At 37.2% G+C, this 21,128-nt stretch overlaps 1 protein-coding gene across 1 annotated transcript in view; it reads left to right on the forward strand.

The window, feature by feature from the left end:
- Positions 1 to 21,128, forward strand: part of LOC150106996 (uncharacterized) — an 86,947-nt gene that overhangs the window by 41,954 nt on the left and 23,865 nt on the right. Inside the window, exon 3 of the mRNA XM_090393535.1 lies at positions 8,002 to 8,141. Coding sequence (XP_090249661.1) covers positions 8,002 to 8,141 — 140 coding nt within the window. The remainder of the gene's footprint in view (positions 1 to 8,001; positions 8,142 to 21,128) is intronic.

The following is a 21,128-nucleotide window of genomic DNA, read 5'->3' on the forward strand; positions in this document are numbered from 1 at the left end:
ATAGATCTTCAACCAGAAGATTCCATGATCTGTGTTGACCCCATGCTGTGCCAGAGCAGACTTTTTGTTTTTAAATAGATGATGTAGGATTGATATTCTTGCAGTCTCTTTCTTTTTTACTAAACATCTTATTTTACCAAAGTATGAGAGAAGACATTTACAAGTAACCTGTTAAACACTAGGTAAGAAAAGAGGAGCCTTTATCCTTAGTTAAAGCTGGCCTGGTTGGCTGAGTGGTTAGCATATCTGCTCTTTAACCAAAAGGCTGCAGGCTTGAATCACGCTGTGGGCATGGATGTTTGTGATTGTCTGTGAAAATACTAGTAGTGGTGGTGGATAGTAGATGCGATTGGTGTAGATCAGGGTTTCTCAAACTGTGTTCTGCGGAACACTGGTGTTCCACGAAAGATGAATAGGTGTTCCGCGAGAAGTTCTGGAATTTGTCATTTTAATTTTCTAAGCATTTTTCATGAATAAATATTTTATAGTAGAAATATTCTGAGGAGAATAATATTCGTGCATATGTCGAAAAGCTCAGACACAGAATCCCTAATACCATCTGTGTATCGTTAATTTTCACACATCGAAACCTTTCAACATTTGGGAAGGGGAATACCGCTGTTTATGACCGGTCATAAAAATTGCCTGCAAGCGGATTATAACAATGGGTGGCAAATGTCAGTGACCAATCAGCAAGGAAGTATAAAGAAAATTTTTCCACTGAAATTGAAGATCAAGGTATTCTGTATCTGATTCTCAAATCTATTAATACTGAATACTTTCTTCCCAAGTTCGTATTGCAGTGAGTAAGTGCTTGTTCTGAAACCAGAGTGCCGTGATTTTTTTAGAAGTAATAGGAATACAGATTTAAATTCTAATATGAATAAGAGGCAAGGCACTTTGTATAATTTTGGTGTTAAGAAATCTCTTATTGAAGGAGTTTGTGACGGAACAGATAGTGAGTCATCCACCTCAAGCCTACAAAGATCTCCAGGATGTACAAAAGGAGGGGAAAACTACCAGCACACAGGAGAAAAAGTCTGCATTCACTCATAAGTACTTATAATATAATTTTTTGGTGATCAGAATAGGATATGTCAGTGAAAATCAGCACAAATTAATTTATTGATAGTTTAATTGATGTTTAATTAATTATCAATTAATAATGATTATCAATTATTAATTAATAAAAAATCAGTTAAATTACCAATTAAGTCTTAATTAATACATTATAAAATAATCAAAGTGTTCCGTGAGAATTTCAGGATTTGTGAAGTGTTCCATCATAGAAAAAGTTTGAGAAACCCTGGTGTAGATGATGCAATTCTCTGTAGTTGGTGGATTGAGTGGTGGAGATGAAGAGCTGTAGAGTAGGTGCCCTCCCTCGATGACTCTTTGGACTCCTTGGAGCTCTCACATAATAATAATAATAATAATAATAATAATTAAAGGTAACATGGAGGAGAATTTATTGACAGCAAGGAAAGTAAGTATCACCTTAATATTTTTTTTAGGATCCTTGAAATTGGTTCAGAGATTCAACAATGTATGGGATTGGGACTTTATGTATAGGATCAAGTGCTTAGAAACAGGTTTGTATGTATCTACAATACACTGGATCTTCTATGGAATGAAGCCATTCCGCCATATAATTCTTTCGATAGTTTAAGAGATTCTAGTTTGAGATCATAAGGATTGGAGCAAACAACTTGTGCTTTTGTTAATGCTTTTTTTTTTTTTTTTTTTTTTTTTTTTGAGAAGATGATATGAGGAGATATTCAAAGCTAATTTTCCATGATTTTCTCTGTGACAAGATACTAGGGTGTGGGCTAATTGATTTTGATATAAATGAAGGTAGAGCAGCTTCAAGATATGGCCATATAGTGAAGACATCATCCATGTTGGTTGGCCGAGTGGTTAGCGTATCCGCTCTCCAGCCAAAAGGCAATTCGAATCCTGCCGTGGGCATGGATGTTTGTGATTGTCTGTGGAAATACTAGTGGTGGTGGTGGGCAGTTGATGTCGTTGGTGGATTGAGTGGTGGAGACAGAGAGAGATGTAGAATATCTATCATACTCCCCTCCCCTTTTTGAACCCATTAACAGAAAAAGCACACATATCTGACTCTGGCAACCCATTCCACTCATTCTCAACTCTCCAAGCAAAAAATTTACTCCTCACACTCCTACTAACCACACCTTTATTCAACTTCAAGGAATGACCCCTTGTTCTGGTCTCTCTAGCCAAGTGCTGAAACATTTCCCCTGCATCAATCCTATAAAACCTTTTAAGCAACTTAAATGTTTCTATCATATTCACGCACACCCTCAATCTATCCTCATAAGGAACAATCCACTCACCTCTGAATCCTCTCCACTGCTTCCTCATCCCCGAAGAAACCCAGGCGACTAGACTTGAGCACAGTAATCCAGATGGGGACATATCAAGGCCTTATAAAGAGGAATGTCCTTCAAACTTTAACTCTCTGTCTACCACCATTCCTAAATCCCTAAATCTCTAGCTTCATCTATTTCCTGGAGTACAATGCCATCAATGTGATAAATGGCTTGTAATCTATTTTTCCCAAAATGCATAACTTCACATTTCTCCACATTAAACTAATTCCCATTATCTTTTGCCCATACTGACATCTTATTTAAATCGCCCTGCAAGTGTTTCCACATTGCCTTGATTGACTATTACTCTACCTAATTTCACATCACCAACTCTAGCTGATATCCCATCTAATCCCACAGCTGTATTTACATAGCAAACAACCGAATATTTCCTTTCAAGTTTTCCCTATATCATTTATGCACAAATTAGACAGCAATGGTCCCAGAACTGAACCTTGTGGCACACCACTAGTCACCTGTTTTCACCTTGATTCTGCCCCTCCATGCACCACTTTTTGATATCTGTAGAGCACAATCATACATCTCTTATCCACTTAACTAGTGTCATGTCCATCCTCATTTGTTCTGATTTTCATAACGAGTTTATGCTGTATTCTGTCGAATGCCTTTGTAAAATCCAGCAAAATCATCGTGTAGCCATTTCCTTTTTCCAACTCAGCTGTTACTCTATTATAAAAAGTGAGTAAATTACTAAGGCATGACACACCCTTCACAAAGCCATGTTGATCATACATTATCATATTTTTATCTACCCATTCTTGAATTATCTTTTTGATCAATTTTTCTAGTACTTTTACCACCATGCCTGAGATACTGATTGGCCTATAATTTGCTACTGCAGTCTTTGAACCTCCCTAATGCAAGGGAATTATTTTGCCCTCTTTCCACTACCTTGAAACTCTACCAGAGCTGAGACTTAAAGAGCTTAGTCAAAGGCCTTGGAAGTTCCCTCACATTCTGTCAAACTAGCTGATATCCCATCTAATCCCACAGCTGTATTTACATAGAGATTTTGCAATATCTTAAGAATCTCCAATTCATCCACCTCTGTTCCCACATGAGTGTCTGTCACATATGTTAGAGTAGTACCCTCACTAGGATGACTTACCTTTGCAAAGTGGTCACTCAGTAACTCAACTATTTTATCTGCTTATGTCTCCTCGTGACCATCATCACTCATTAATTTCAAATGCTAGAAGTATAAGAAACAAGGCAAATGAATTGGTTGCATTGATCGCATTTGTTCACATAAAAATTATTGGAATAAGTGAGGCATGGTTGGATAAGGATGATATTCTGACAGGAATAGAGATTGAAGGGTACAATGTATTTCATGAAGATAGAAAGGATATAAAAAAGGGAGGTGGAGTGCTGTTGATGAATAGAAAAAGAGTTATGTCCAAACAAGGTAGAGATGCAAGAGCGGAAAGAGTGACCGTGGTTTTGAGGCAGTATGGCATGTGATAGAGGTGAATAAAATGAAATACTTAGTTCAATGTCGCTATAATGCTGGATGAGAACCCCCCATATGCAATTTGAAGAACGATGGTACATTGCACCCTTCGATTGGAATAGGCCTAAGTTCGATTCTCGTCATGACGGCATTGATCGCATTTGTTCACATAAACATTATTCGAATAAGTGAGACATGATTGGATAAGAATGATATTCTGACAGGAATAGAGATTGAAGGGTACAATGTATTTCGTGTAGATAGAAAGGATATAAAAAAGCGAGGTGGAGTACTTTTGATGAATAGAAAAAGAATTACGTCCATACATGGTAGAGATGCAAGCGCAGAAAGAGTGACAGTGGTTTTGAGGCAGTATGGCATGTGATAGAGGTGCATAGAATGAAATACTTAGTTTGATGTTGCTATAATGCTGGATGAGAGCCTCTGTAGCGCAATTGGAAGAATAACAGTACATTGTGCCCTTCGATTGGAATATATATATACCTAAGTTTGATTCTCGTCGTGATGGAAGGAACCTTTGTGGACTTTTTCAGCCGAAGGTGAGTTAGCCGATCTCATACGGAGGTAGTAGGGTTTATTCTCCCGGAAACTCGGGTTTTTCATCCCGCATGCAGACAAATCGGCCCTTCAGAACACACGCAATTTACAGACAAAAAATACTAGTTGTGGTGGTGGGCGGTAGATGGTGTTGATGAAGATGATTGGTAGTAGAGGTTCGTTGTAGTGGGAGACAGATGTATAGTGGGTGTCCTCCTGCGATCAGTCTTCGGACTCCTTGGAAGTGTCACAAATAATAATAATAATAATAATTAAAATCACCATTATGAGCACCATAGATTGGGATCATGAAACAGCCACAGGAAGTAAAGAAAATGATTTTCTTGAATTTTTGAGACAGCTACCTCAGGTAGTATATAACAGAGGGCACACAAGGATTGAGAGTCTTGGATTTGATCATCTCATCAGAGAATGTTATTATAAATGAGGTGTCAAATCACCCTCCAGTTGGTGAGAGTGACCATGAAGTGATTACTTGGGTGGTTTGCCAGCAGTGTGAGGACTTCTTTAAGGAAAGGGCATATGTGGAACTACAAGGCTGGTGATTATGAGGAGACAGCTTGCAGGTGTAGTATGGAATGAGAAGTTTGGATTGAAAAGAGATTAGTGCTGCTTGAGTGCTATTTAAGAGCTACAGATAGATCCTGAGATATGTACATTCTTGATTCTAAATTCATATTCAGAAATTATTATTATTATTATTATATTTTATTGTTATTATTATTATATTTTCCGGCCTGGTTGACTGAGTGGTTAGCGTATCCACTCTCCAGCTGAAAGGCTGCGAGTTCGAATCCCCCCCCATGGGCATGAATGTTTGTGATTGTCTGTGGAAATACTAGCGGTGGTGGTCAGCAGTAGATGGCATTGGTGTAGACCAGTGGTTCTCAAACTGGGTGCCGCAAATATGCCACAAGGGTGCCGCAAAATTTTGAATCATTTATTTGAAAAAAAGCAAAATATTCAATTACCACAAATAACTAAATCAAAAACAAAAAAATTATATATTTTGATTTTAATGGATGAAGCGTATATAAAAATTATAATTTTTTGTATCACTCTTATATTATATCCTGGGATTTCATTAGATCACCGCATGTCGTAGTAACTAGATATATGACGGCACATAAATACTGGGGAAAATGAACTAATGAATGGTTAGTTGTCCTGCTGTCTATTTTAGTATTTCTCTGTTCAGTGTGACAAATATTTTGACATCTACAGATAAAATTAAAGCTTTTAAAGATAAAATAAAAATGCAGAATATAAAATTAAGCACCAACAATGCAGAAATGTTCCTTAAAGTTGCCTCCAGAAAATGTAAGAACACTGATCTGCAAAAGCTTATTTACATTAGAAGAAAAAATTGACCATTATTTTCCAGACATTTCAGTCAATTTATACGATTGGATTCGAAATCCATTTGTAGATTCAACATCAGCAATCAGTGAGTTAAGTATTATAGAAGCTGAAGAATTAATTGATATAAGTAACGATCGTACGTTGAAATTGAAGCATTCAGAAATGTGTCTGAATTCATTTTGGATAACAACTATGAAGGAGTACCCCAATATAGGATTCAAAGCACTTAACATCTTATTGCAATTTTCTACATCTTATTTGTGTGAACTGGGTTTTTCTGCACTCGTAAATATTAAAACAAAGAAGAGAGACAGACTCAAGGCCCTTGAAAATGAGATGAGAATATGTCTCTCAAAAACAAGGACTAATATCAAAGAAATATGCAAACAACACCAGGCACATATTTCACATTAAGTTTATATTTTATTATCTGAACCTGTATAATAGCATTTGTTTTGTATTTTGGGTTTGTTTGAAAATAAACCAATTTAGTTTAAATAAAATCTGTTTTCTTTTAAACATGCTTTCCTTCATATTTTTAGTATCTGTAATATCAATTTATTTATGGGTTATATATACAAGTCTTTCAGAATCAATTAATCGGCACTTTACTCTCTATATAAAGCAAATAATACTAGGAGTGCCATGAAATTTATTTATTGATTTTAGTGTGCAGCCAGACAAAAAAGCTTGAGAACCACTGGTGTAGACGATGAAGGTAGTTGCGGTTGGTGGATTGTGGAGTGGCGGAGACAGAGGTGTAGAGTAGGTGCCCTCCCTCGATGAGTTTTTGGACTCGCTTGAGGTGTTACATAATAATAATAATTACATGACAGCCTTTTGGCTGGAGTGCAGATACACTAACCACTCGGCCAACCAGGAAATTCACAAAACCTCCTTCCCCACAGTGGGACTCAAACCCACAGATTGTTGAACAGAGAAGAAATGCTGTCCACTTGACTAATGAGACTGGTAGCATCAGCTAATGACAATCAAGGATGCTGTTATTTATATAAAAAAAGAAGTCTTAAAAATTTCATTACACATTATATTTATATATACCACAAACACTATCAGAATGTAGAGCTGTCATTCTACCCTTTAATCGGAAGATATCTTAAAAAGCGCCACATTTCTAAAGATGCATGATATGATTTGTGTGTAAACATAGCATCCAGGAAATATTATTGCTGTAATCTCTAAATTCACTCTGCCTATGAATTGTTTTTCTACTTTTTTTTTTTCTTGTAAGCTGAAAATTCCTTGCATACTTTGTGACCAAATCAGCAAGCTATGCCATAGACATGAGAAACAATCAAATATTCATAATCAGAAATTGTCCATATTATTTATTCATTTTTTTTTTTTCAGTACTTCAGTTTGGTTCCACTTACCTACCTTATGTGGCAAATATTTAAAGATTATTCTTTAAACATCACTTTGTTAAATCTGGAAAAGTCCATTGGGACCAACTGTTCACTTGAATATTATTTGTATTATGTATCAATAAAATTGCGCATCCCTAAGGATCACAAAGTATATGCATAAAGTTTTATTATTCACTTTATGGCTATAAATGTACTATTTCATGAACTACTATCATTAGTTTAATCACTGAAGAAACTATTTTCACTTTCTGTGTATTTCTAGGTCTGCACAGTTAGCCTAGTGGCTGTGTGCTTCGCAACCATATGCCTGGGGAGTGTCCTAGGTTCAATTCCCGTCGGTGACGTGAGGAGCTGAAGGATCTTCCTCATCCATAGCCAAGTTAGCCGATCTTGGTCATGGACACTAGGGTTTTTTCCCCAATTTATCCTGGGATTTTTCATCCTGCAAAGCAGGCAAACCGGCCTTGAGAACTCAACACTATGAACATAGGATACACTGGGGCATAGGGCTGACCACTTTATCCTGTGAACGGTTTGAGGTCCGATGATTAATTAACTCTCGACACTGCAAGGTAAAAGAGGGTAAACCGAAGATGAAATGAGATATTTCTAGCATTTTCCCTCATTGAACATTCATCATTCAGGAATTTCATTTCTTTGACAATTTTAGTAATATATTTGTAGTATAGTTATATTTTTTATACAAATATAAATGCAGTAGAAACTAAATTCCTGGTTTTTCTATTTAATTAAAAGTGATCATTTTAATTTTTGCTGATAGTCTGTTTGTTATTCATTGTAGTAATTGTGCCACCTGATATAAATGCAAGAGATGGACACCCTAAGGATATGACTACAGCTTCCTCTGCTACCTCAACTACTGTGAGATCACCTTCTAAAAAACCAGATGCAACAAAAAACACAGCAGATAAAGAAAATCAGGTAATGAGATTAAATGCATATTTAATTTTAAAAAAGAATTGTCTAGCTTGTAGTTTATTATTATTAGCTCCTCCACATAGTTCAAAGATTCATCAAAGAGGTGTCCTTTACTCACTTATACTTAAATACAATTGACTCTCTCTATAAAAAAATTGATAAGGACCCAAGAACAATTTGTTATAGTGGATAATTTGCTATAGTAATTTCTTTTAGAATTACACCTATGGGGCTATAGTTGAGAAGAACCTAGACCTCACTTTCTTCTTCTTAGCCACATCCTTTAGCTAATGTCTAGGAATGGGAAGAGGCATCAAGTTTTTACCCTCATCACCTATAAGCTTCAAAAGCTTAATCTTGAAATCAAACTCTCAAAATCTTGTGTATTGTAAGATAATCTGTATGTTTCTATCATATCTCCTCTCTTCACTTTAATCCTTGAAATTTAAAAACTCTTTTCTCTATCTGCCATTAGATGTGCTCAGCCATAGGCCCTGTATTATTTTACAGTATGATGAGCTTTGTGTGTACTTTCTGTGATGAATCTTTTGACTAAATGGAGGGCTATTAATAATAACCCTCCATTTAGTCAAAAGATTCATCACAGAAAGTACACACAAAGCTCATCAAACTCTGCTTTAGTGTGTCTGATTCCCCACACTGTCAAGCAATGCATTCCACTTATAATCCATTCTCCATGCAAAAAAACCACCTCACACAGTTTACTCCTTACTCCTCATACAGTTTCCAGGGATGGTTGATTGTTCCAATCGCCACCCCCCCATTCTATGAAAAAATATTTTTCACATTAACCTGGTAACAACCACTAACCAACTTAACCTCCCTCTCTCCTCCTATTCACTTTATCTTATTATTATTATTATTATTTATACAGGTACTCCATGGAGTCAAAAGACATTGCAGGAGACCCAAACTATCCATTAACACAATACCTATTATATATCTCCTTAAAATTATTCACTGTTGAGGTGCTCACAACCATCCCTGGCAATCTATTCCACTTATTCACCATCCTCCAAGTAAAGAACCTAGTCTGCACACTCTTAGACAACTTCCAAGTTCAACTCCTTGTTCCCTTCACCCCCTACTCCCCATGTATTGAAAATTTTATGTTGTGTCAATGTTACAGAATCCCTTTAGTAACTTATCTGTTTCTATCATATCCACTCTCCTCTGCCTGTCAGCTAAACTCTGCAATCCATACACCTTCCATCTGTCCACTTAGGGAACATTCCACAGACTCATGAGCTTGGTCATTCATTGCTGAATCCTCTCCGCCAAATCCCAGTACCACAGTAATGTAGATGACCAAATCTGTGCACAGTAATCAACATGTGGCTGAATAATAGCCCTATAAAGAGGGATAATAACCTCTTATATCTTTACTATCTTTGTATGTTCTATCTTTACTTGTCGGTGTGTTCTTCAACATCCATATAATCTTCATCATCATCAAATTCCTGCCATGTACCTTCAAGGGGTGTACAGGATATGATAGTACTACATGAAAAAAATTACATCATTACTAACTTCCTATCTACAATTTTCCTCCAAATCAGTCTGTTACTTGTCAAGACTCCAACATTATCAGATCTTATATTTCTATCATACCGTATCAATCCACCTATATCTTGGTCTTCTCTGGATCGTTTTGCTGCCAACCTGGCAGAGAACACTTGTTTTGCTAATCTTTCTTTGCCCATTCGGTTTAAGTGACCATACCACCTGAGATTAGCTCTGCTGGCACATTCCTGGATGCTGACAATATCAAGTTCTTTCCTAATATCCTCGTTTTTAATATGATATTGCCATTGATGCCATCTGTTCACACCTCTAATCTTTCTCAGGACTCGCATATCTGCGGTCTCTAGTCTTTGGTCAAGTGTTTTACTTCTGACCCAGCTCTCAGATCCATAAGATAAAACTGGTTTGAACACTGTCTTGTATACAGCTAATTTAGTGTTCTGACTAATTTCTCTCTTATTCCATATGAATTTATTCAATTGACTTCCTACCATACCAGCTTTGTTGATTCTGTTGTCTATTTCCATATTTAATTTACCATCTTCACTAGAAATCGTGCCTAATTAGCTGAAATGTTTTACTTGTTCCACTGGTTCTCCATTCACAACGCAGTTGACATTTTCAATGATCCTGATACTTTCATTGTCTTTGCCTTTTTATTGCTGACCTTCATTCCATATTTATTACAACAGTTATTCAATTTAGTCAGAGAATCTTGCAGACTGGTAGCGGATTTATTTAGAAGTATAACATCATCTGCATAAAGCAAAGAGCTGAGGTTAACATCTCCAATTTTGATATCATGTTTAGTACCACTTCATAATGTGATCCATATAGATAATGAATAACAGAGGGGATAATGTATATCCTTGTCTCACACCAGATTTAACATTGAACCATCTTCCTGTACTTCCTTCAATTCTAACTGCTGACTTACAACTCAAATGAAGACTAGTATTGCTTGATATAATGCCCCATTGACACCATTGACGTATTGATAGCTTCTCTCTTGGCACCTTGTCATATACCTTTTCCAAATCAACAAAACTTAAATACAGATCTTTGTTATATTCCCATGCTTTCTTGACTATTTGTCGTAAAGTGAAGATCTGATACTGACAGCCTCTATTTGGCCTGAATCCAGCTTGTTCTTCACCAAGCTTTTCTTCAACAATTCTTCTCAACCGTTTCTCAACTATACTTGCATAGATCTTGCCAGGAACACTCAGTAGGGAAATACCTCTGTAATTCTCACATTCAGTTTTATTTCCCTTTTTATATATGGGTACAATGAGAGCTCTACTCCAATCATTGAGAATTCGTCCCTCTGTCCAGGCTTTCTGAACTATGCTGTGCAGCCACTGCAAGACTCTTATACCACCATACTTCAGCATTTCTGGTCGAATATCAACTACTCCTGCTCCTTTTCCACATTTCAAGCATTTGATGACTTTTTCTACTTCAAGTATGGATATGTATTCCTGACTGCATGCCTGGTCAGTGTTTTTTAACACTGTGCTGTCATCACTGCTTGTTTCATTTAGCAGTTTTTTAAAGTAATTACTTCATACTTCAAGGATTTCCTTTTCTTCCGTTTTCATGTCACCTTTGTCATCTCTAACTCCTTTTACAGCACTCTTTCCTCCATTCCTAAGCTTCTTCAACAACCTCCAGAATATTTTGCCACCTTCTTGATATTTATTTTCTATATTCTTGCCAAAATCCTCCCATGACTTTTGTTTACCTAGTTTTACACAGTATTTAGCATTCTTGCATTTGTCTCTGTATTCTCTACGAGCACAAGCTGACTTATTTGACAGGAACTTTTGATATGCTTTCTTCTTTTCCTTCACTGCCTCTTTAACTTCCTATGCCACCATGGGTTCTGATTTTTCTATCCTTGCAGACAACCTCACCACATGCCTCTCTGGCAGAATCAATCCATGTTTTCTTCAGAGTTCGCCACTGAATCTCCAAGGTTTGATTCCTGTTCTCAAACTCTTTCATTTTTTCTTCAATAATCTTTGTGTATTTTAGTCTACACTTCACATCTGAGAGCTGCTCAACTTTTATTCGCTTTAAAACTTTCTTACATGTTATTCTTTTCAATATGAAATTATTTTATCCTGCTCAAGACTAAATAGTGATCACTTCCAATTTCAAATCCTCTGTACACTCTGGTGTCCTGCACCAGGGAGAAAACATCACTATCAACAATAATATAGTTAATGAGACTTTTCTTCTTCCTTGCCTCTTCTCTCCATGTGAATTTGTGCACATTTTTATGTTGGAACATGGTGTTAGTAATAACCAGTCCATGTCGTGAGCAGAAATCCAACAGGTATTTGCCATTATTATTAGCTTTGCTCTTTTCTCCAAATTTTCCCAAAATATTTTTGTATGTCTCACAATCATTTCCTACTCTGCTATTTAGATCCCCAACAAGGACCAACTTGTCCTTTTTCATTGTGTCAGTTGCTTTTTCTAAAGCCTCAAAAAATTCCTCCACTTCTACCTTAGTAGAACCTTCTGTGGGTCCATAGGCACAAATAAGTCTCATTGTCCAGTTCCCCATTCTCATATTTGCCCACATTACTCTACTTGAGACTGACTGCCATTCAAGAAGATTAGCCTCGTATTTTGTGTTGAATACTATGGCTACTCCTTCTTTTCCTTGATTGTCATTGCCTGAATATAACATTTTGTATTTATTGCTCAGAAAGATCTCACTAGTTTTTGTCTCAGTCACCCCTATTATGTCAATCTGGTACTTATCTGATTCCTCAGCTAGCTCTATTTCTTTGCCATTTAGGCGTCTTATGTTGATAGTACCGAACTTTAACTCTGATGATGTTGAGTTGGGGTTTGTTTTCAGATTTGTTCCAGTAGCTGACTTTTCGCTGTTTGCCCTGGTTTCCTGGCAAAAACAACGGGGGCCTTGTATAACTGGGTGATGCCCCAGCCAGCATGAAATTTTGTCATGTTGTACCATCATTTTTTATTTTGGTTTAACCAATAAGAATACAATTTGGTCGGCTAAATCCCAAATTGCCAGCCCATCCTCGTTCGTTCAGTATTCGAGTAGATACCCAACAGGGTGCACCACGAGGAGGTGAGGATTGGACATTAGGTCAGAAACCCTGGTTGGTTCTCCACATTCCTTTAAAGGCTATGTGGAGGTCTCCTCTCAGTTATACAGCTTTGACCTGTAAGCACCCATCTTTTGAACTATTTTTCCACCTCTTGCAATATGTCTTTTGATTTTCAAATCTCTGTCTATTGTCATTCCCTAGCTTCATCAATTGTACGCAATCTAGTACCATCAATATGATTCAAAGTATTATTATTATTACCACCAGCCCAAAATCCCATGGAGTTGAAGATTCATCTAGGAGGTCCTTTTGTTACATACAGCTCATCATACCATGCCTTAAACACACTCAAATTCTCTGCCAACACTACACTCTCAGGCAAGGCATTCCAATCATTCACAACTCTGCATGCAAAAAACCTGCTTCTCACTTCCCTGCTCATACTCTCCTTATACAGCTTCCAGGGATGACCTGTGGTTCTCCCCTGATCTCCCACTGTTTTCTGTAGAACCTCTCCAACATTGATCCTATAACAACCCTTTACTAATTTTAGGTCTCTATCAGTGCTGTAACGAGGGCGTGGAAAAAGGGGCCTGCCATGGGAGCAACGAGGTTTGGTGCGCAAAATGTAAAACATGTTAAAAATAAATAAATGGATATAAAAGTCCGCTATTTTATATTGTATGTTTAAATTTCGGCAATATGCTGCTTTAGACATACAAATTCTGCAACACACTGCAACTCATTTTGATGGGGTTAATAGTAAGTATTTAACATATTGCATTTAGTAAAATTTAACTTGTTACATTTATATTTTTCAAAATTTTTGTCATTTTTGGGTTGGGGGGGGGGCAAGTTAGACACTTGCCACAGGCACTTCACACCCTCATTAATGTACTGGTTTATGATATCTCCTGTTTTATACCAAAATTCATTACCTTGAATTTTACAACATTAGATTGACAACAACCAATCAGATCATCATAAAATAACTCTCAGAAAGACCTTCAAGATAGGAACATGGAACATCAGAGGACTCCTGCAACCTGGGAAACTAGGCATAATACAGAATGAAATGGAAGACAATAAGATACTAATCTTAGGGTTGGCAAAAACTCACTGGAAAGAACGTGGTCATTTTACAACACATAAGGGAAACAAGGTGTTTTTCTCTGGTCCAGACAATAACAGTGAAAAGGGAGTTGCCATCATTGTTAATAAAAACATAAGTAAAGCAGTAAAAGGATACAACCCAGTCAGTGACAGAATCATAACAGTAAGATTAAACACTAATCCAATTCCAACAACGCTAATACAAGTTTATGCACCCACATCAAATTCAGAAGATGAATTAAGTGAGAAATTCTACAAAGACCTAAATGAAACTATGGATACAATACCAAGAAAGGATATTCGAATAATTCTAGGACTTCAATGCTAAAGTGGGATCCAATGCACATGATGATCACTTAAATGGAATCATTGGAAAATATGGACTGGGAATTAGAAATGAATGAGGAGAAAAACTATTGGAGTTCTGCATTGAAAGGGAATTAGCAATCACTAACACAATGTACAACCAGCACAAGAGGAGACTATACACATGGGTAGCACTTGGGAATCGATAAGAATCAAATTGACTATATTTTAATCGACAGAAGATGGAGGACACTAATCAATAACACCAAAAGACTTCCAGGTGCAGACTGTGGATCAGACCATCAATTATTAATCTCTAATTTAAAGATCCATCTGAAAGCAAACAAGAATAACAGCAACAAAAGATGTGACTTTTCACAAATGGACAACAAATTTACGATGGACATTGAAGCAGAGCTCAAGAAACAAAAAAGCACACCTCGGGAATAAAGCATTGAATCACATTCGATACACCTAAAACAAACCACTGCAAAATCTGCAGCCCAAAACATCCCAATAAAAAAGAAGAATGGCAGTCAATGGATTACAAAAGAAACACTAGAACTAATTGAAAATAAAAAAAAGGAAACAAATTAAAACAACAGACTGGCAAATCCCAAATTACCAACCTAATAAAGCTATTAAGAAATCTTTAAAAAAGATAAAAATAGCTATATCCAAGACATCTGTAAAGAAATAGAAAGACACTCCAACTCTAATGAAACAACAGATTTATTCAAGAAGGTTAAGGATATAACCAAAAAATTCAAACCAAAACTTAATATAATTACAGAGGAAAATGACAAGATCTTAAATGACACAGCCAGAAGATGGAAAGAATATTGCGCCGAGCTTTACAAGGACCCAGCTATTCAACAAAAAGATGTAGGAGCTGTGGAAAACACGGAAATGGATATTCTCAAAAGTGAAGTAGAACAAGCAATCAAAAAATTAAGGAATAACCAAGCCCCAGGTCCTGATTCAATACTGGCTGAAATGCTGAAAAACCTTGGAGAGAATGCAGTCAACTGGATACATGATTTTTGCAACAAAATCTGGAAGACTGGAAGATGACCAAATGACTGGACTAGTTCCACCATTATCCCAGTCTACACGAAAGGCAATCACAACAAATGTGAAAACTACCACACCATTGCCCTTATCTCACACACCAGCAAGATTTTACTACACATTATTAAGGAAAGATTACAAAGTTTTATAGACTATCAGATCTCAGAAGAACAAGCAGGATTCAGAAACGGTCAAGGAACTAGAGATCATATATCTAACGTGAGTCAAATAATCGAAAAAGCAAGGGAATTCAACTTAAGCCTTTATCTATGCTTTATAGATTACTCCAAGGCCTTTGATTGTATGAGATGGGATATTTTATGGATCATCATGCAAGAATCAGGAATACCAAACCATCTAGTAACCCTCATAAAGAACTTATATCAACAAAATCAAGCAACAGTAAGAATTGAAAACTCAGTATCCCCTGCATTCCAATTTGAAAAAGGTTCAAGACAAGGATACATACTCTCACCATTACTATTCAACCTTTATGGTGAAACTATAATGAAAAGATCTCTAGAAAAGTGGAATAGAGGCATTAAATTAGATGGCCAAACAATCACTAACCTACGATACGCAGATGACACAGTGATAATAGCAACAAATGAACAGGAATTAAAATCCATCCTAAATCAATTAGAATGGGAAAGCTTAAGCCATAGTTTACGAATAAATCAAGACAAAACCAAAATAATGGTTATAAACAACATAGAAGAGATAGATGTAGAAGGAGTTGAAATTGTCAACAATTTCAATTACCTTGGAGTGATAATAACAAAAAAAGATGGATGTTTAAAAGAGATAAGAAGAAGATAAAGAACAGCACTAGCTAAGAAAGCAATGACTGATTTAACTAAGATCTGGAAAGACAGGCACATCTCCAAAAAGACCAAAATTAAGCTTGTAGAAACCCCTTAGTTTATTTGATCTTTCTTTAGGCTTCTGGATCTTGGGCAACGAGAGAAGAAGAATTGAGGTGTTCGAGCTCTGGTGCTGGAGAAGATTGTTAAGAGTGCCTGGGACAGAAAAATGAACAAACAAAAGTATCCAAGAAGAACTGAATATCCACACAAGACTGATAAACATAATTGACAAGAGATTAGTGCACTTACTTAAATTAAGGGGATGTTAAATCCCACATAGTTTTAAAACCGGATAAGAAACTCAAAGATTGGAATCAGAGAGTTTCTTGCCATATATATAGTAAACTATAAAGTATCGGCGACCACTGGCATGAGCAAATGCAAGTGACCCTAGCACATAGTGCAATACCGGAAGACTTGCAGCAAAGTCGGTAAATTCTGATCGCTATTCTTAGGTATTTTCCATAATGTAAAAACACATTTCCTAGGAAATGTATGCTGTTATTACATTATGGTAGGGAGGTCACTACCCAGACCCGTTTCAGTGCACTATTTTGGACACATATGTAGAAGGGAAGGCAACTGCCTGGAAAAAATAATCATCCAGGGTAAACTGTGTGAGAAAAGGAAAAGAGGAAAACCACCCTACAGGTGGATTGACCAAATATCAAGAATCACTGGACTTAAACTAGAACAAGCAATAAGATAAGCACAGGAGAGAAAGAAATGGCAAAGCATCATCAGGAAGGTCACGAATCCTCAGACATGAGGAGATCCAAGAGAGAGATTGACAACCATTGTCCTTTTCCTACACTGCCAATTTAAGTCATCCTGCAATATATCTATATCACGTTTATTATCAACTATTGTCCTCTCCAGTTATGCATCATCAGCAAACAACCGAGTATATCCCTTTAAATCATCTGCTATATCATTAATGTACAAATTAAAGAGTAGTGGTCCTGGTACAGCACACTGGGACACTCCATTAGTCATCCTCATTTGGCTTGATTCCACTCCACCATACATCATCCTGTGATCTGTCCCTCAGCCATTCCCTTATCCATGCCACCAGCCTCATATCCATTCCTATTTGCTTCAATGTATATAATAATTTTCAATGTAGTATTCTCTCAAATGCCTTTGCAAAATCCAGTGATATCATAGTGTAGCCATTTCCTTTATTCTATTCTGCTGTCACCTTATTATAAAATGTGAATAAATTACTGAGTCAGGACCTCCCTTTTACAAAGCCATGCTTCGCCTTATAGAGTATCAATATTTTTATTAATCCATTGATACCAGAGATACCAATTGGTCTGTAATTTGCTACTTCTGTCTTGGAACCAACTTTATGTAAGAGAACTATCTTACCCTCTTTCCACTCCCTTGGAACCTGGTCATCGCTTTGACTTAGATTGAACAACTTGATCAGAAAAACTGCTAGTTCACCTGCACATTCTCGTAGCACACAAGCTGACATACCATCCCCACTGCTGTATTCACATGGATTTTCAATATACTGAGTACCTCCAGTTCATTTATGTTAAATCTCACATTTGTCTCTGCAACATCAACTGCAAAGTCACCACCTGGATGATATATTCTTGCAACATGATCACTTAGTAACTGAACTATTTTTTCTGCTTCTGTCATTTTTTCACCATCAGCACTGAGTAAAGTTATCTTTCCATAATCATCTTTCTCTTAACTTGCTATGTAGCAAAAAAACTCTTTTTGGATTTACTTTGGCCTGCTTAGCTAATTTTCTCTCAAAATCTGATTTAGGCTTCCTTAATGTACTTGCTACCCTTCTTTCTTATGCTTTATATTATTCATGAGCATGCTGATCACCTTTTTGTTTATATTCCTTCCACAATAGTTTAGTTATTTATTTTTGCAGCTCCTGCTTTATATTGCACTCATCCACTTAATTCCCACTTGATTTATCCTCCTGACCCTGTTTATGCAGTCTGATACTGCCTTGCTCAAACAATCCCTGATCACTTCTCATTTACTAATAACATTCACATGTTGAGCAACCTCCTAGGACAATCTTGAACTGTAAAGTTGGTAAGCATGACAGACTTAGGAGGCACCTTGGAGCAGTGCCATTGCTTGAGAAGCTACAAAGAAAGAATGTCAGTAGTGCATGGGAAGTGGTCAGAGATTGTGAGAAGCATTGTCAGACTGCATTCCAAAGGTCAGGAGGATATACCAAGTGGGAATTAAGAGAATGAGTAGAGATATACAGCAAAAGCTGCAGAAAAAAATAAAACACTATGGAGAAAATTTAAAGAAAAAGGTGATCAGCATATTCATGATCAGTACAATGTGCAAGCAAGAAGGGTGACTAGTATAGTAAGAAAAACCAAATCAGATTATGAGAGAAAATTAACTGTGCAAGCCAAAATAAATGAAAAACTGTTTTTCCATTATGTAGCAAGTAAGAGGGGAAATGGCTATGATAAGATGAATTTACTGAATGCTGATGGCAGTAAGGTGACAGAAGCAAAATAAATAGTTGAGTTATTAAGTGATTATTTTGCAAAGGTGTCATCCAGGTGAAGATTTTGCAATTGCTAATGTAAGGGAGATGCATGTCACAATTGAGGTAGATCAACTGGAGGTGTTCAGCATATTTAAAAATATGAATGTGAATACAGTAGTGGGATGGGATGACATGTAAGCCTATGTACTACATGAATATGAAGAAAACTGACATTGCCTCTACTGAAGTTGTTCAATCTGAGTTGAAGCACTGACACAGCAAGGGAGTAGGAAGAAGATAAAATAGATCCCTTACATAAAGGTGGCTTCAAGACAGAAGTACCAAACTACAGACCAATTAATTTATCAAGAGTGGTTGTTAAAGTATTGGAAAAGTTGGTTAAAAGAAAAATCCAACAGTCGAAAGTTCTTACACTTGGTTATATTATAAATCAAAGATGCCAAGAAATTATATTCTTGGTTTAATCTTTTATCCAAGTGTAAGCAAAGCTTGAACATGAAGTAACTTCACGACCGGGCAGCTCATATATAGAGGCTAATGACTTCACATCACTTTTATATATATTGGGCCCATATACGAGAGGTTGACTGGTCAACATATAGTACTTTAGTACTGTATATGATGGGAAAGGAGGAACTTGTTAACATTCGATTTGAAAGCCTGTATATTGTATTCCTTGGGAAATACCTCAGGGGGAAGACTGTTCCATAGTACAGCAGTAGCAGAGATGGAGGAGGAGGAAAAGAAACTTGTTCTGTGAAGGGATGTCGGGAGGTGACTGTACGTGTTCCAATGGGTTTAGTACAGAGTGGGGGAATTATTGATGTTGTTTCAGATGAGCATTTTCCATGAAAATACTTGTAGAATATACAAATTGTAGAGACTAAACGTCTATGTGAAAGTGGGGGGAGTGAGTCAGTAAGAGATGGATCATTTATCAGTCTAATTGCTCTCCTCTGTATTGAGTCAAGCATTTTGAGGGAGCTTTTAGGAGTCCCACTCCAAATGTGAGAACAGTATTCGATAGCTGGGTGGATTTGCGATTTGTATAAGGTTAACAGCTGTTTTGAAGTGAAGTAACGTCTTGAACGAAAAAGAAAGCCTAGTTTTTTGGAAGCTGAGGATGCAATGGTTGTAATGTGTTTATGCCAGGAGAGGCCTGATGGCATGGTAATTCTGAGAAGAGAAATTTCATCTTGTCTGGGGATTTGAGAGCTATCAAAATTAACACTGGGGGAAAATAGTTCTTTTTTGTGGGAAATAAGACAGAACTGGGTTTTACTTGCTTTGAAGTTGACGAGGTGATCTGAGCCCCATCGGAGGATGTTTTGGAGGTCTGCGTTAAGGGAAGTCATGGTTGAAGTGAGTTGTGTAGGGTAAGGTTTATCAAATGAAAGGGAGGAGTGCAATGTGCTGTCATCTGCAAAACTGTGTATTGGGTTGGAGGTCAACTGAAGTAGGTCATTGATGTATAGAAGGAAGACGGTCGGTGAGAGAACTGAACCTTGTGGGACCCCCACCATTAGATGATAGTGGGAGGATAGGGAGCCATCTATCATTACACATAGTGTGCATCCAGACAGGAAGCTGGCAATCCATCTGCAGAAGTCCTGAGACAGTTCAAATGATGGAAGTTTGCTTTTTAAGCCTTTGTGCCAGACCCGGTCAAAGGCTTTAGAGATATCAAGTGCAACTACTTGGGATTCGCCAAATTTTTCCATGGTATATGTCCAGAGATGGGTGATATATGAGAGCAGGTCACTTGTTGATCGGCATCGGCAGAATCCATACTGGTAGGCGCTTAATAGCTGGGTACCTTCAAGGTAGAGTAGTAGTTGAGAATTGATGGTTTTCTCCATCACTTTAGATATGATTGAGGTGAGTGAGATAGGGCGGTAGTTAGATGTCAACGATTTGTCTCCCTTTTTGAGAATGGGTTGATATAGGCCAATTTCCAGGCTTTGGGATATATATACACCAGTGGAGTAAGATAGTGTGTACAGATGGCATAGGATAGGAGTCAGTTCTGCTGCACAGACCTTCAGGACAATTGGAGGAATGCCATCGGGGCTAGGGGCTGTATCTGTGTCTAATTTTGACAACAGATTTATGATCTCTTTCTGGCTAAAGGATACAGGTGGCATTGTATGCTGGGCAGTTGGGATGACTGGGGGCATTTGCCATTGTCAGTTATGCATGCATTGCAGGCAAAGTGTGAAGCCAAGAGATTAGCTTTTTCTGTGGGTGATGTTGCAATTGAGCCATCTGGGTATGATAGGGGTGGAAGTAGTGTAGGGCAAAAGTTGCAACCAATCGCTTTGGAAAGAGACCAAAAGGCATGGCTGCCGCTAGGACAGGCTGCAAGTTTCCTGCTTTTTGCCCGTTCAAATTCTGTTTTGGAATTATTGATAATTTTTTGCATCTGTATTGGGCTACAGTATAGGCACTGAAGGAGGATACAGTTCTTAATTTTGAGCCAGTTGTG

The sequence above is a fragment of the Typopeltis vanoorti genome, chromosome 5, assembly GCF_054136105.1.
Source record: "Typopeltis vanoorti isolate ZY-2024b chromosome 5, IOZ_Tvanoo_1.0, whole genome shotgun sequence".
NCBI lineage: Eukaryota > Metazoa > Arthropoda > Arachnida > Uropygi > Thelyphonidae > Typopeltis > Typopeltis vanoorti.